The 12,776-nt window shown below is 73.0% G+C and overlaps 1 protein-coding gene across 1 annotated transcript; it reads right to left on the minus strand.

Annotated features, from left to right (window-relative positions):
- Positions 1–1,949: 1,949 nt before the first annotated feature.
- Positions 1,950–10,100, minus strand: CTSH (cathepsin H). The gene is given in 15 exon segments (XM_037511393.2): positions 1,950–2,200; positions 2,509–2,634; positions 3,047–3,153; positions 3,533–3,601; positions 3,854–3,935; positions 4,270–4,325; positions 4,693–4,779; positions 5,497–5,513; positions 5,516–5,600; positions 5,732–5,802; positions 5,989–6,094; positions 6,514–6,545; positions 8,910–9,037; positions 9,347–9,419; positions 10,067–10,100. Coding segments are annotated over 15 exon segments (1,149 nt in total). The 3' UTR covers positions 1,950–2,124.
- Positions 10,101–12,776: the final 2,676 nt, after the last annotated feature.

Here is a 12,776-nt window from a genome sequence, read left to right on the forward strand (position 1 = left end):
CGGGGTGCGCCTCAAGTTTGGACCCCAGTTCTTCAGTTGGGTGCAGTTTTCTTGTTAGTTCCGTGGGGCCCACCTCCTCGGCCCCGGGGAGCGCAGAGCGGTGCTGGCTGAGCGCGCCCACGCCCGGGCCGCAGTCTCTGCTGCTCCTGAACCCCTGGGGGCCGGCAGCCTGCCTGGAGCCCTGCTCTCGGGCTGTGCGGGGTCTCGGGCGGGGAGGGTGGCTGGGGGGCCCCCAGACGGAGGCAGACCGTCCCGCGGAGGGCCGCGCCCTGGCCCACCGTCCCAGACCTGCCGTGCCGGGGCCTGGGGCCGCGCCTCGAGCTGCCCTGACGCTGAGGGCGCCGTGCAACGTGGCCCACCCGGTGGCGGTGGACAGAGGACAGGGCGTGGCCCACCTCCCACGAAGCCGCAGGCCTCAGCAGCCAGGTGTCCGTGGGCCGGGGCCTGCTCCAGCGAGGACACGTGGTAACTTAGGGAACCAAAGTCACTTCCTACGATGGAGCTTGGGCCCCAAGACGGCTCAGGGGTGCCGGGTGCCAGCGCAGACGTCTGTCCCGGGAGCAGGGCCGGCACGGGGTCTCTGGCCCGCTGGCTGCTCCTCCGCTGCCGGCGCCGACCCCAGTCGCGGCTCTCGGGACCGGTGGCTCTTCGTGCCGGGGCGGCCGGGGACCGCAGCGTTGCTGGTTCTGGGGGCGTGGTCCGTGCGCGGGGCGCGGGTGGGGGGGCAGGAGGCCTTCGCGCCGCGGAGGAAGGAGCAACGTCGGGAAGGCCCTGGCTGAGGAAACCGCGCTCGGGAAGGAGACTCGGGAAAGACGTCGGCCTCGCCGGTCTCCAGCCGCCCCGGGGGAGGCGTCTCGCTCTGCGCGCGCGGGGTGCTTCTCGCGAAGGAGAAACTCGCTTCTGAGCTGAGCGGACCGCGGGCCCTCGTGGGCGGGGAGGGGGCGCGCCCTTGGCAAGCGGGCAGGTCGCGGCCAAGCTGGCGTGTCTGGGCACTCCTGACCGTGGGCTCGCGCCGGCCTCAGCCCTCGGCCCCCCCGCTGCGCTGGACGGGCTCCGGGACACCAGGGAACACTTAGCCGGCGGCGGCTTCTCCCGGGGCGCGGCCCCCGGCCCGGCCTGCGGAGACGGGCGGCAGGGGGAGCCGCGGGGACCGGGCTGGGCTGCGCCTCCCGCGGGACCCGAGGGCTGCAGAGGCCTAGGGTTAGGCCAGGCGCTGACCCCACGCAGGGGAGGCCGGTGCTCTGTGGGGTCTCCGGGGTCCTCTGGGAGCCGGTGGGCATCGCTCGTCCGCGCTGGCTCCGAGGGTGCCGGGGACGGGCAGGGGTAGGTGGTGAGTGAGCAGAGGCCAGAGTTAGGCCAGCCGGGGCCGGGGCTGCGCCTGCCTGGCCGAGCCCTGTCATCGCCGGGGCACCCCCTTCTCGTCCCGTGTCCGGGTGCTCCTGAGGCTCCGCCTCCACCCTGGCGGCTCATCCCCTGTGCCCGGAGCCAGGAAAGGCGGCCGTACCCTGCCTGCCCCCGCCCGGCGCCCCCGCCCGTGGAGCCGGTGGACAAGACCGGGGTCTCTTCCATCCCGCGGGCTCCGACGCCGGCGCACGCCAGGCCCCGCGGTCAGGGCGGGTGGTTCTGGGACTGGCACGGCCCGCGGGGAAGGTGTGGTGAGCTCCCCCGGGCCCTAGACCCCTGCCAGATGCACCCGGCAGGGCAGCCTGCGTGAGGGTGCGGCTTCAGGGTCGCCTGCGCCTCTCCCGGCACCCCCGTCCAGAGCGCAGGTGAGGAGGGACAAGCCACGGGCCCAGAGGGCGGCTGCGGCCCGGCACGCTCCGGGACAGTCGGGGGCCCGGGGCGGTCACCCACCTGTTGTCCCGCCGGCCCCACAAGCCCACAGCGACCGCGCACCCCACCAGCCCCCGGCCGAGACCGCCCCGGAAAGCCCTCCTGGGTGCTGGCACAGCACAGCTTTATTGCTGAGACGGAAGGACAGCGGGGGGCTCCCACCCCTGCCCCGTGGCCAGCAGTCCGGGGCGCAGCTGCAGCCGTGGCCGGCGCGGGCATCGCCCGTGTGGGTCGTCATCCTGTCCTGGGGCTCCAGTGTGTGGGGCGTGGGGCCGCCTCCGCCAGGCGGGCTCAGACCAGGGGGACCGGGAAGGAGGCGCAGGCCGCCAGCCCGCACATGTTCTTCCCCCGCTCGATGAGGAAGTACCTGGGGGGAGGCGCTGCTGAGGCCCAGGGGCCGTGCCTCGCCCGGGGAGTCCCCGGACCAGGCTCTGCGTGTGGCCCGACCCCAGGACACGGGGTGGGGGGGGGACTGCGATTGGGGTCCAGCCTCTCCCAGGAGGCCGCAGGGCGGGGCACAGCCTCCTGGTTGGGTCTCCGTTGCGCTCAGCACCTCAGGACAGGCCCCAGGAGGGAGGGAGGGTCTGGGGGCTCTTGCCCCCTGCCTGGGCTGGCCACCCACACTCTGGGCAGCCCCAGACCCCGCGGGGCACACACGCCCCAGCCGCTGCCTACCCGTTCATTCCCCAGTAGGGGCCCCACGAGTTCTTCACGATCCAATAGGGCACCCCGTTTTCCTCGCCGTACCCCACAGCCAGCACTGCATGGTTGACTTTGTCCGGTGTCTTATGGCAGGAAGTACTGGGGGGAGAAAGGAAGGGTGAACGCGGTTGAGGGGGAACCCCAGGGCCCCGCGGAGGGTGCCGCGGCTCAGCCCCTGCTGTCCGAGTAGGCCCCCCCGGCCTGGCTGCGCCCCTGCCGTCACAGCAGCCCCCGGGGTTTGGGCAACCGCAGGGCCATGGGTCACCATGGCGACGCAGTTCCCGAGAGGGAATCCCAAGAAACCAGGAGGACCGGCAGGTGAGGGCGGCGGGTGTGGCCAGGGCGGCAGGAGGCCTCAGGGCCCCGGCCCCCGTCTGTCTGCCCGTCTGCCCGCCCCCTGGGGTGCCGGTGCTGCTGCTCGGCCCTGCGGCGCGTCTCTGGGCTAGGAGCGGCCCTGGCGCTGCCCACCGCCCTGGCCTTGGGTTGCCCGCCCCCCACCCCCGGGGCCCACCTGGAGTACACGCCCCTTCTGTACATCAGGAAGTCGTCGGTCACCTCGAAGGCGAAGCTCACGGGGCTGTGCAGGGCCACGGCCTCCACCATGGCCTGCTCGTCGCCCTGCGCACAGACCGCGGCTGAGCCGGCTGCGCCCCGCGCCCTGGCCTCCGCCCCGGGGGGCCAGCGGAGCAGGGTGAGGGGAGGCAGCCCCGGGGCTCACCCCTTTGAGGAGGGAATCTGGTGAGAGCAGGACCCCCTAAGAGCCCCGGGGGCCGGGGTCCAGGCCGAGGAGGTTTGGGGGGCCCCAGGTTGGAGCTCCCTGGGAGCTGAGATGGGGGTAAAGCTGTGAGCACCGAATCCAGGGTGCTGTGAAGGGAGGAGGGTCCCCTCGGCGCAGCCTCTCTGACGGGGACCTTGGAGCCGCGGGTGGTCGTGGGCAGCCCCGGCCCCTGCCCCGCCCCCGCCCCCGGTCAGCTCCCGGGGTGGGCAGCGCACGCACCATCGTGATGTTGGCCACGTCCTTGACGAAGGCGACGGCCTTGTCTGGCTGGAACTTGCAGGGGCCGTCCTGGGGGCGCGTGGGGGCGGGGGTGGAGGGGTGTGAGGTGCCGGGTCCTCGGGCTCAGCGCCCAGTTCCCAGACCTTTCAGCAGGAGCGCGGGGCCGGTTCGCACCCCAGAGGCTTAGAGGGGCCTCCCCAGGCTCCCCTCACGCGAGCCCGGAGAGGGCATGGGGGCCAGGGCATGGGGGCGTGGAGGGCCGGCGGTTGAGCCTGGCGCGCTGGGGAGCGGGGCCGGGTGGGGCCGGAGGGGGGCACTCACCCGGCCCTTGTAGGGGTAGGCGTCTTCGCCCATGATGCCCTTGTTGTAGCGGATGTACTCGAAGGCCTGGCTGGGCAGACCCCTGCAAGAGAGGGGCACCCCTGGGAGCAGGTGCCACCCACAGGGAGCAAGCCCGCCTGCGCGGACCTCGCTGCGCCCACCTTCCCCCCGGGCCAGGCCCTGAGCCCCCACCCCCGGGACCTTCACCCCGGGCCAGACCCTGTGCTCCCCCCCACACTTTACCCCGGCTCCCCTGAAGCTGGGCCCACGCGGCGGGCGGGCTGGGCTGGGGGCCGAGGGCTTCCTGCTCTTGATTCATTGGGTCTCTGGCCCACATGGTGGCGCCCGGGTGGGGATGGGGCGGGGGGGCGGGGGGACCTGTGCTAGGGGGTGGGGCTCAGGACCGACAGGCCTACCCCTGGCAGCCGTGGTTGTTGAAGGCCTGAGCACAGTCCACCAGCTGCTGCTCCGCCTGGAGGGACAAGCACAGGCCATGAGCACGGTCCTGTGCCCTGCACCATGCACGCCTGCGCCCCTGAACCCCACAGCCCACGCCCCTACACCCCTGCACGCCTGCTCAGGGAGAGGCCACGAGCTTCTGCAGGCGGGAGTGTCTCCTTGGACCTCAGGGTCAGCCCAGGGCTGCAGGCTCAGCAGCACCCTGCCTGTCTGGTGAACCCTGGAGGGGCCTGAGAAGGGGGTTCCAGGGGTTGGGGCGGGGCAGACAGGCCTGGCTCCGGCCCCAGCCCATCCGCGCCAGGGTCCACCTCCCCCGTCCCCAAGGGCGGCGTCCAGCCAGGGCTGGGCTTGAGCCTGGCCCCCGCTGCGGCCGCGCTCACCAGAGACAGCAGCTTCCCGCCGGCGATGGCGATGGCGGACTCCAGGGCCCCCGTGGTGGAGAAGGTCCAGCAGCTGCCGCAGGCGCCCTGGGGCGTGAGGTGCGAGGCGTGAGCGCCGGCCCCCAGGCCCTCCCCCGCCGCCCCACAGGCCGCGAGGCCCCCACGGGCATCCGCTCCTGACCCTCACCCCAGACCCGCCAGTCCACAGGGGGCGGCCCTGCCTGCCGCCGCCTACCCGCCCGCCCCACCCGGCCACCGCCGAGGCGCTCACGGCCCTCGTCCCGCTGCAAGGGGCCGCCCCGGCCCACCCCTCAGCGTGTGGCGGTTGGAGGGGCCTGGGCGGCGGGCGGTGGCCTCGGCATCGGAGGCCGCTGGTCGGGGCTGCCGCCTCCCACCCACGGGCTGCGGGAGGGGCCGGGCCGGGGCTCCTGCTGGCGACAAAGCGCAGCACCTGGTGGCCGAGGCAGGGCGGGAGCCCCAGTGGGGGGACCGAGAGGCGGCGTCCCCTTGAGGAAGCCACTCCCCGTCCCTCACGGGGGGGGGGGGGGGGGGGGTGGGCGCCAGGCTGCCGTGCCTGGCCTCGGCTCTGCAGGGGACGCTCGCCCCTTCTGTCCCGGGGGCCGGCGGGCGTGGGCGCGGGCGTCCAGGTCCTAAGGGCACAGAGGGCGCCCGGAGGGGGGCCAGGCTGGGGACAGGGAGACGCAGGCGCGGGGCGGGTCGGGCCTTCCCTGGCGGAGACCCGGGACAGGACGCCGCTGGGGAGAGCGCCGGGGCCCCCAGGGTCGGGGAGGGCGGCCGCGGTACCTGGTTCTTCACGGGGAGACGACGTTCCCCTTCTTCCTCCAGTCCACGGAGGAGGGTAAGGGGCCAGCGCCCCCAAGGTAGCTGCCTTTGGTGGCCGAGCAGTTCTGCGGGAGACGGGAGCGTGTCGGGAACCCCAGGGGTCTGCAGTGCCAGCCAGCCGCCTGCCTGCGGGGGCCTGCGGGGGCCTGCGGGCGGGCGGGGAGCGGGTGTGGACTGGCTCGGGGCGCGGGCCTACCTGGGGCTCTGACCAGAGGTACTTGCGTTTAAACTCGGCGAAGCTCATGTCTGAGAACTGGTTCAGCCCCTCTGAACAGGAGACGTGCCCGAGGTCAGGGAGCGCGCTCGCGTGCACCCCCGCAGGGCCTGCCCCCCCCCCCGCCCCCGCAGCTCCCCCCCAGGGCCTCTGGCATCGGCATGGGGTCGGGGTCAGGCCCCAGCCCACAGAGCCGGCCTCCGCCAGCTGCCCCTGCCGGCCCCCAGCCTGCGGCGCACTCTGGTAGGTGTGGTTCCCCGCGTTGTGGGCCTTGACTTCCCGCCAGTGGCCCAGGAAGGCGCGCAGCCGCTGGGGCAGCTCCCGGGCGCTGTAGCTCTTCTGGTGCTGAAACAGAGCAGGTGGTGGGAAGCTGTGCCGCCCCAGGGGGACACCCGGGGTGGCGGGACCCTTCCGCGACCCCCCCACTCCCAACAGCCCGCTGGCCGCAGGTGCTCGCGTTCCCACCGCCTAGCAGCCCCCCGCGCCCTAGGCTGCTTGTGGCCGGGCCACTTTCCAGCGGCGAGGCCCTCGGCCCGTGGCGGCAGCGGCGGGGGCGTCCCTCGAGGACACGCGGCGGGCGCCGGCCGGGAGACCCTCCAACTGTCTGTGCTCCCGGGCCTGGGGCGCCTGGTGCGGCTGCCCCGGTCAGGAAAGGCCGCTGGGTTGGGCTGGAAAGCCCCGCGTCCCCCCACGTTTGGCAGAGCCTGGCTTGCTAAGAGGAAGCAGCGAAGTGAAAACTCGGAAAAGAAGAAGTCGCCACCCACCTGCGCCATCCAGGCCCCGAAGCGCAAGGTCTCTGCGAAACAGGAGAACACGGTGAGCCGGCGCCGGGGGCGGCGGGTTTGCAATTGGGGAACAACTAGCGGGGCCTCCCCGGCGGCCGGCGGGCTGAGCGCGGCGCTGTGAAGCTGCCCGCGGCCTCTGCAGCGCGGGTTTGGTGCCCGGCGGCCGGGGAGATGCGCACACGGCGCGGCGGGCCTCTCCTGTCTCCCCGCTGCTCCCCGCAGCAGTGTCTTCCCTCCGTCTGCTGCTCTCCCCGCTCTGTCTCTGGAGAGTCCTCTCACCCCCCACATCTCTGGCCTGTACCCCAGCTCTTGTATAAATGAATCTATCTTTTTAAAAAAAAATCCAAAAAACTAGGCTGTGAGGGCAGCGCGGCTCCCTAGGCAGGCGCACAGGGCCCAGCGTCTGCCTCGAGGAGGGGGTGGAGGTGAGGGGCCCCCGGGGGCTGGGGTGTCCAGCTGCTGTGACCCCTAGGGCGTGCGCAGGGGCGACTGCGCCATCCTTGACGGCGGGCCCCGCCTGCCACCTCCGCCTGCCGAGGCCTCTGCTTCCCAGGACTTCATTTGACACGTCCCCCGCGGAGAGAGCGCGGGCCTGTGGCCGGTGTCCGCCGCCTGAGGGCCTCCCAGGCCGCTCTGTCAGGCCCGGGGCTGCTCTGCTGGCTGCGCCCGCAGGGAGGGGCTGGTGTGACTCCCTCTGGGCCCTTCACCCCAACTGGGCCCAGGGCCATGTTGGCTCAGGGCCTCCTGAGTCCTTGCCGGAAGGAAGCACATTCCAGCCTTTCCCTGTCTCCCGGGCCTGCCCCCCCCAACGCAGGAACCTCTGAGTCCAGTGCCCCCTGTCGTGAGTGTCCCCCCCCCCCCCAGTCGACAGCCACTCATGCGCATCAAAGCCTAGGGAGGTTGGGAGCTGTGGGGAGGCGCAGGCCACGGGCTGCCCGGGGGACGCCGCGGGCTCGGAGCGCGGGGTGGGCCCCTCTCCGGGCCCAGGGCCTTCTCCAACGTGGGTTTCTGGTTGTCGCAGAGTGGGGGAACTGGGCCCCCCTCCTTGTGCCCCCTCCCCCTGCACGCCCCTCCCTGGGCTCCTCTCCCTGCGCGCCCCCCTCCTGCGAGTTTTGCCTCCGCCCTCTCTTGCGATACAGAGGCCACAGGGTTCAGGCGAGTGACCCCCAGGGCTATTTGAGCAGAGTTGGGGGCGAAGGGTCACAGCACTGGATTCCTCAGCTCGGCCGCGCCCAGATCAGCTCCAGACGCCAGGCGGAGCCAGAGCCGTCTCTGCGCAGAGGCGCCCGCCCCCGGCAGCGGCTGCCCCGGCCTGATGTGGGCAGCTCCTGAGGGCCTGGGCAGGGGGGCGCGCAGGCTGGACGGGCGCAGGCTCTGCTCCGCACTGGCTGGAGGTCAGTGGGAAAGGCCGGGGATGGCCCTGGGGAGGGACCGAGGGGTTTGCTGCGATGCCCCCCACCACGGGGCTTCTGGGAGAGGGGTCCTGTCGGGGCGCCTGCCCGCACGCAGCCACAGCCCAAGGGGCGCCTGCGCTCCGAGTGTTAGGGGGAAAAGGAGGGGCTGTCCTGTAACACGAGCAGCAGGAGCACTTGTAGGCCCTCCTGGCCCCTGGAAACCCCGCGCAGCTGAGATTTCAGTGTTCGTCGTGATAGTTTTGGGGACACGACCAGGCTGCTTTCCCGCCTGAGGCAGAGGCCGCAGGGCCCAAGTCAGCCCCGAAGACTTACTAGCAGGGCGCAGTCCACCCTCCCCCGCAGCCGGGCGGGAAGTCCTGGCGCGGCGGGCACGCCCCCAGGCGTGGGACTCCCGGGCTGGCAAGGCTCACCCCAGGGGCCATCCACCTGTGCCCGCCAGCCCCCCTTCCGGCACCAGGGCCGGTCACGTGACCTGGGGGGAGACTGACGCTGGCCAGGCAGGCCCCCTGGCCAAAACTGCTTCCTGGCCGGGACCTCACAGGGGGGCGGGAGGAGCGCCCAGCCGGAGCGGGCCCCAGGGCCCTGCGAGCCGCCCAGGTCCCCCCATGTGCCCCCCAGGGCCGGGTGCCCATGTCCCCTGCCAGGGATCCCTGCAAGCAGACCCCTGGCCCGCGCGGCCCCCACCCACCCTGCGCCCGCGGCCCGGGGAGGCTGCCCAAAGAGGCGGGAAGTCCCGTCGCCTGGGGACAGACCAAAGTCCTCCCGGGGCGGAGGGGGGAGGGGGAGAGGGGCGGGGGCCGCGGCTCAGGGTCCAGGCTCGGCCGCGAGGGGCCTGGACACCGCCCGCCTGCTGCTGGCTGTGAGGACCAGCCCCGCGGCCCCCTGCACCGCGCGCGTGGGACACCACGTCCCAATTCCGACCTGGGGAGCCCCAGGCCTCGCGCCCCCGGTTCCCCGTACCTAAGGAGCTGGCGGGCGGGGCGACGGCGGGGGCCCCAGGAGCAGCGCCCCGGCGCAGAGCAGCGGCAGCAGGGCCCGCATGGCGCGCGGCTGGGTCGGCACTGGCGGGGCGCCCCGCGGCTGGGCAGCTGGGCGGGCGGGCGGGCGGGGCCAGCGCCGGGGCGGGGCCCCCACACCTGCGCCTGCTCCTCCCGCTGGGGTGCCTCTGACCTGCTCCCCGCCAGCCATCCCTGTCCCCGGCCCTCCCCCAGCCCTCAGCCCCTCTCTCCTGCGGGTCCGGGACTCTGGCCCAGACGGGCTGCGCCCCCAGGCTGCTGGTGGAGGGGTCACGCCTGACTTCTCGCCTCCCCAGCCCCCCCTCCCTGCCTTCCCCCCCCCCCTGCTGGCGAAGGGCTCCCAGCTGTGGGGGCGCGGCCCATGCTCCCCGTCTCGGTCGCCCTGTCCGCAGCGGCGGTGGCCCCCGGGACTCGCTCCGCTCGCAGTCTGGGGTGAGGCAGCGGCTGGCGGGGGCTGCAGGCAGGAAGCATGCAGGTGTGGGGCGACCCCAGGGCGCGTCCCCAGCCACTGGGCAGGATTTCGCGGGAGGGCGCTGGGGCTCCCGGGTGCTGGTCGTGGGGCGCGTCCCCCGGTGACGGCCTCAGGGGTCCAGGCGAAGGCAGCGCAGGTCTGAGAACTGGCCCGAGGCCCTCACCCTGGAAAGAGGAACCAGCCCGCCGGGCCCGGGCTGGGAGGCGCTGGGGCCTCGTGGGTCCCCCTGCTGCTTCCAGGGCCCGCGCCCCAGCTCACCCCACCGCCCCGGAGCGACCCAGATGGGGCACCTGCCTCCTCTGTCCTGTCTGCGAGAGGCCTCGCTCTTTGCGGACCCGCCCGGCGGGCTACGCTCCCTCCGGAGGGGCCGCCTTCGGGGAGAGGCGCGCGCGTGGAGTTGGGGTGAAGGGGGAAAGCAGCAGGGGGGGCTCCAAGCCCGCAGGAAGCTGACACCTGCGGTTCTGCCCGACCGGCCCCGCCCCCGCCACTTCCTTCCCGAGAGCAGACGGCCGTGAATCACCCCGCCCCGGGGTGCGGACCACAGGGACATCCCTACGTCCCACCCCCGCCCCATCCGCCCCGTGCCCCCCACCGCCCACCACCTGCGCTGCCCACCTGCGCGCACTCACCCTGCCCCGGGGCCCCTGCGTGGCTGGAAGCCATGGCTGTGAGGTTGTGGGGCCAGGCTGCCCTCAGCCCACGTGGGGACGCACTCGGGTGCTCAGAAGTTTTAGACTTTGGCGTCCGCTTTGTCCGCTCTCTGGCTGCCTGGTCTCCGCACGCGCTGACCCTGCTGCCGGGGCCGCTCGGGCGGCTGCGGGCTCTCCAGCGGCGGGGGGAGCTCGGGGAGGACAGGCAGGAGCAGGGCGGACCCCGGGCCCTGAGCAGCAGGAAAGGGCTCCTGAGGGCCCGAGGTGCTGCGGGCCGAGGCACCGGCCAGGGCGGCTGGGCCAGTCAGGCGGACCCGAGGGCTGTCCTCACTGGGCCGGACACGGCTGGGACAGTGTCGGCTCCTCCGGCACCGGGAGATGCTGGCAGCACCTGGCGGCTGGGGGCAGGGACGTGCTGACCAAGGACCCCAAAGGCGGAGGCTGGTGTAGCACAGTGGGCAGTGGCCGCGGGCAGGCGGACACTGGCCTGAGCAGTCTGGGCTTTCACCTCGAGGCCGGAGGCTCAGGGCCCGGCAGGGCCAGCACAGTCTGCCCCACTCTGGGGGGCGGGGCTTCCGGCCGGCCATGCATCCCCCACGGCCACCCCAGACACTCTCCCCTCCAGGCGGGGGAGGTTCCTGCACCGCTCCGGCTGGTCATGGCTCCAGGGCCGTGGCCGAGTCCTGCGGCTGGGCACGCTGCGGGGGGCGCGGCGGGCAGCGCAGCTGAGCTGCAACTGCCAAAATGAGGGCGTGGTTTTCGGGCGAGGCCTGGAGAGGCAGGATGTGGACAGCCAGGCCGGTGGACATTGGCCCGGCGGGCGCCCCACAGGGCTTGGCAGGGGCTTCCATGTGGGTCTCAAAGGGCTGAGCTCACAGTTGCGGGGCCGGGCAACTGAGGCCCCAGGGGCCTGCGCCTGCTGGGGACCCAGGGCGCATAGACGGCCAGGGTGGCCCCTGGGCTTCTGTCTTGTACAAAGGTGCTGAGGGGACCCACACGTGGCCGGGAGGCCGGGCCAGGCAGTCCCCACAGGGGCACGGCTCTCAGGGAGGCAGCTGGAGGGTCAACACCTGGCTTCATGGCACCCCTGGCCGGGTGGGCGTCGGGCGGTCTGGCGGCATCTTCCCCTCCCTGGACGTTCGCCCCCCTCTGGGCCTTCCCGCTGCGGCCCACCCAGCGAGCACAGCGCAGGGCAGAGCAAGGAGTGGGCGACGGGCACCTGTGGGGCCAGGGCCCCTGAGAATCCCGCTCTGTGCACACAGCCGAGCTGCCCGCCAGCCTGCGGGGACTCGACCCTGAGCGGCCTACAGGGGCGGGAGGCCGTGAGGGGGCCGAGGAGGACAGGCCCGGAGCACGGGCGCTGCTGAAGGGGAAAGACCGAGACTTGGTCCACGCGTCCGTGCCGCGGAGCAGTGCACCGGCGCTGCCTCCCACGGCTGTCTGCTGCCCTCGCAGGCGGTGGACGCGCCCCTCGCCCCGCCCGGCCGCCTCCTGTCTGTGCCACACTGCGGGCCATTCAGTGTCAGAGGCCTCCCGCCAGGGCAGGACCGGGTTTCAGGTCAGACGCGTCCTCCTATCTCCTCGGCCTCCCCCGCGCCCTGGAATGTCAGCCGGGCAGGGCCTCGGCCTGCTTCATTCCTGCGCCCACGGGCACTCGGGGAGGTGCACGGGTGGGAAGGCTCAGCATCTCTCACGGACGGGGACTGGGCAGGGAGCGGCCCTCCAGGCCTGAGCCGGGCAGGCTGGCCCCAGTGTGGTGGGTGTCGCCGGCCTCCTCCTGCACCTCCCGGTCCCCGCCCACCCATGACCCCAGGGGCGCTGCCCAGCCCCCCAGCCCCTCCTGTCAGGGGGCACCTCCAGCCTTGAGGTGGGGGCGAGGTCGCCGGGCAGGGCACAGCGCCCACACACTGCCCTCTCTCTGCACGTCAGCTCACCCTCAGCACCAGGCTGTGCACGTGCCACTGGGCTCTCTGCCGTGTGATCACAGACTGGCTTCGCCCCACTTCTCAGATGAAGAAACTGGGGCTTGGGGAGGTGAAGCAGGGGGCAGGCGGCAGACAGGGACGCCCTCCCTCCATGTCCCAGACCACAGCGCAGGCAGCGGGGGCATCCTGGGCAGAAGGCGGCCTCTGCCCAGGCCTGGCAGCTGGGCCTGCAAGGGTGCCCAGCTGCCCGCACCTGGGTGGCCTCTCCTCTGCCAGGCGGGCCCTGCCCCACGGCCCTCCACCAGCGACCCCGGCTCCTGGCGGTCTTGTCCCGGGCCTGGCCTCCTGCAGCCTGTCTCTTCGGAGCCTTCAAGGTGCCCATCTTTGCTCCTCTTTCCCAGGGGGCGCCAGCGGTTTCCCCCAGGAGTCCCGGCCCGGCGGAGGCCCACGGCGCCCTGCCCTACGGAGCCAGGGAGCTGCCCATGGAGGCCGGGCGGGCAGGGCGGAGTCTCCGCCGCGCCCGGCCCTGCGAGCACCAGTGAAACCCACCAGGCTCACGGTTCACCCTGAGATAGAATAGATTTATTAGCAAGAGGTAATCAGGAAACATATATTTTTACAAAAATGGTAATTTCTTTTTCCAAACAAGCTGTAAGTTGAAGGACTTTAGGACGTGACTCGGCTGGACACCACTAGGTATTGCTTGCGGCGCAGCTGTCCGTCTGCGGGCATGCCTCGGCGGGGCGGGCGCGGGCGGCCCTCGG

The sequence above is a fragment of the Talpa occidentalis genome, unplaced genomic scaffold (genome assembly GCF_014898055.3).
Source record: "Talpa occidentalis isolate TD23 unplaced genomic scaffold, MPIMG_talOcc4v2.1 talOcc4.14, whole genome shotgun sequence".
In the NCBI taxonomy this organism is placed as follows: domain Eukaryota; kingdom Metazoa; phylum Chordata; class Mammalia; order Eulipotyphla; family Talpidae; genus Talpa; species Talpa occidentalis.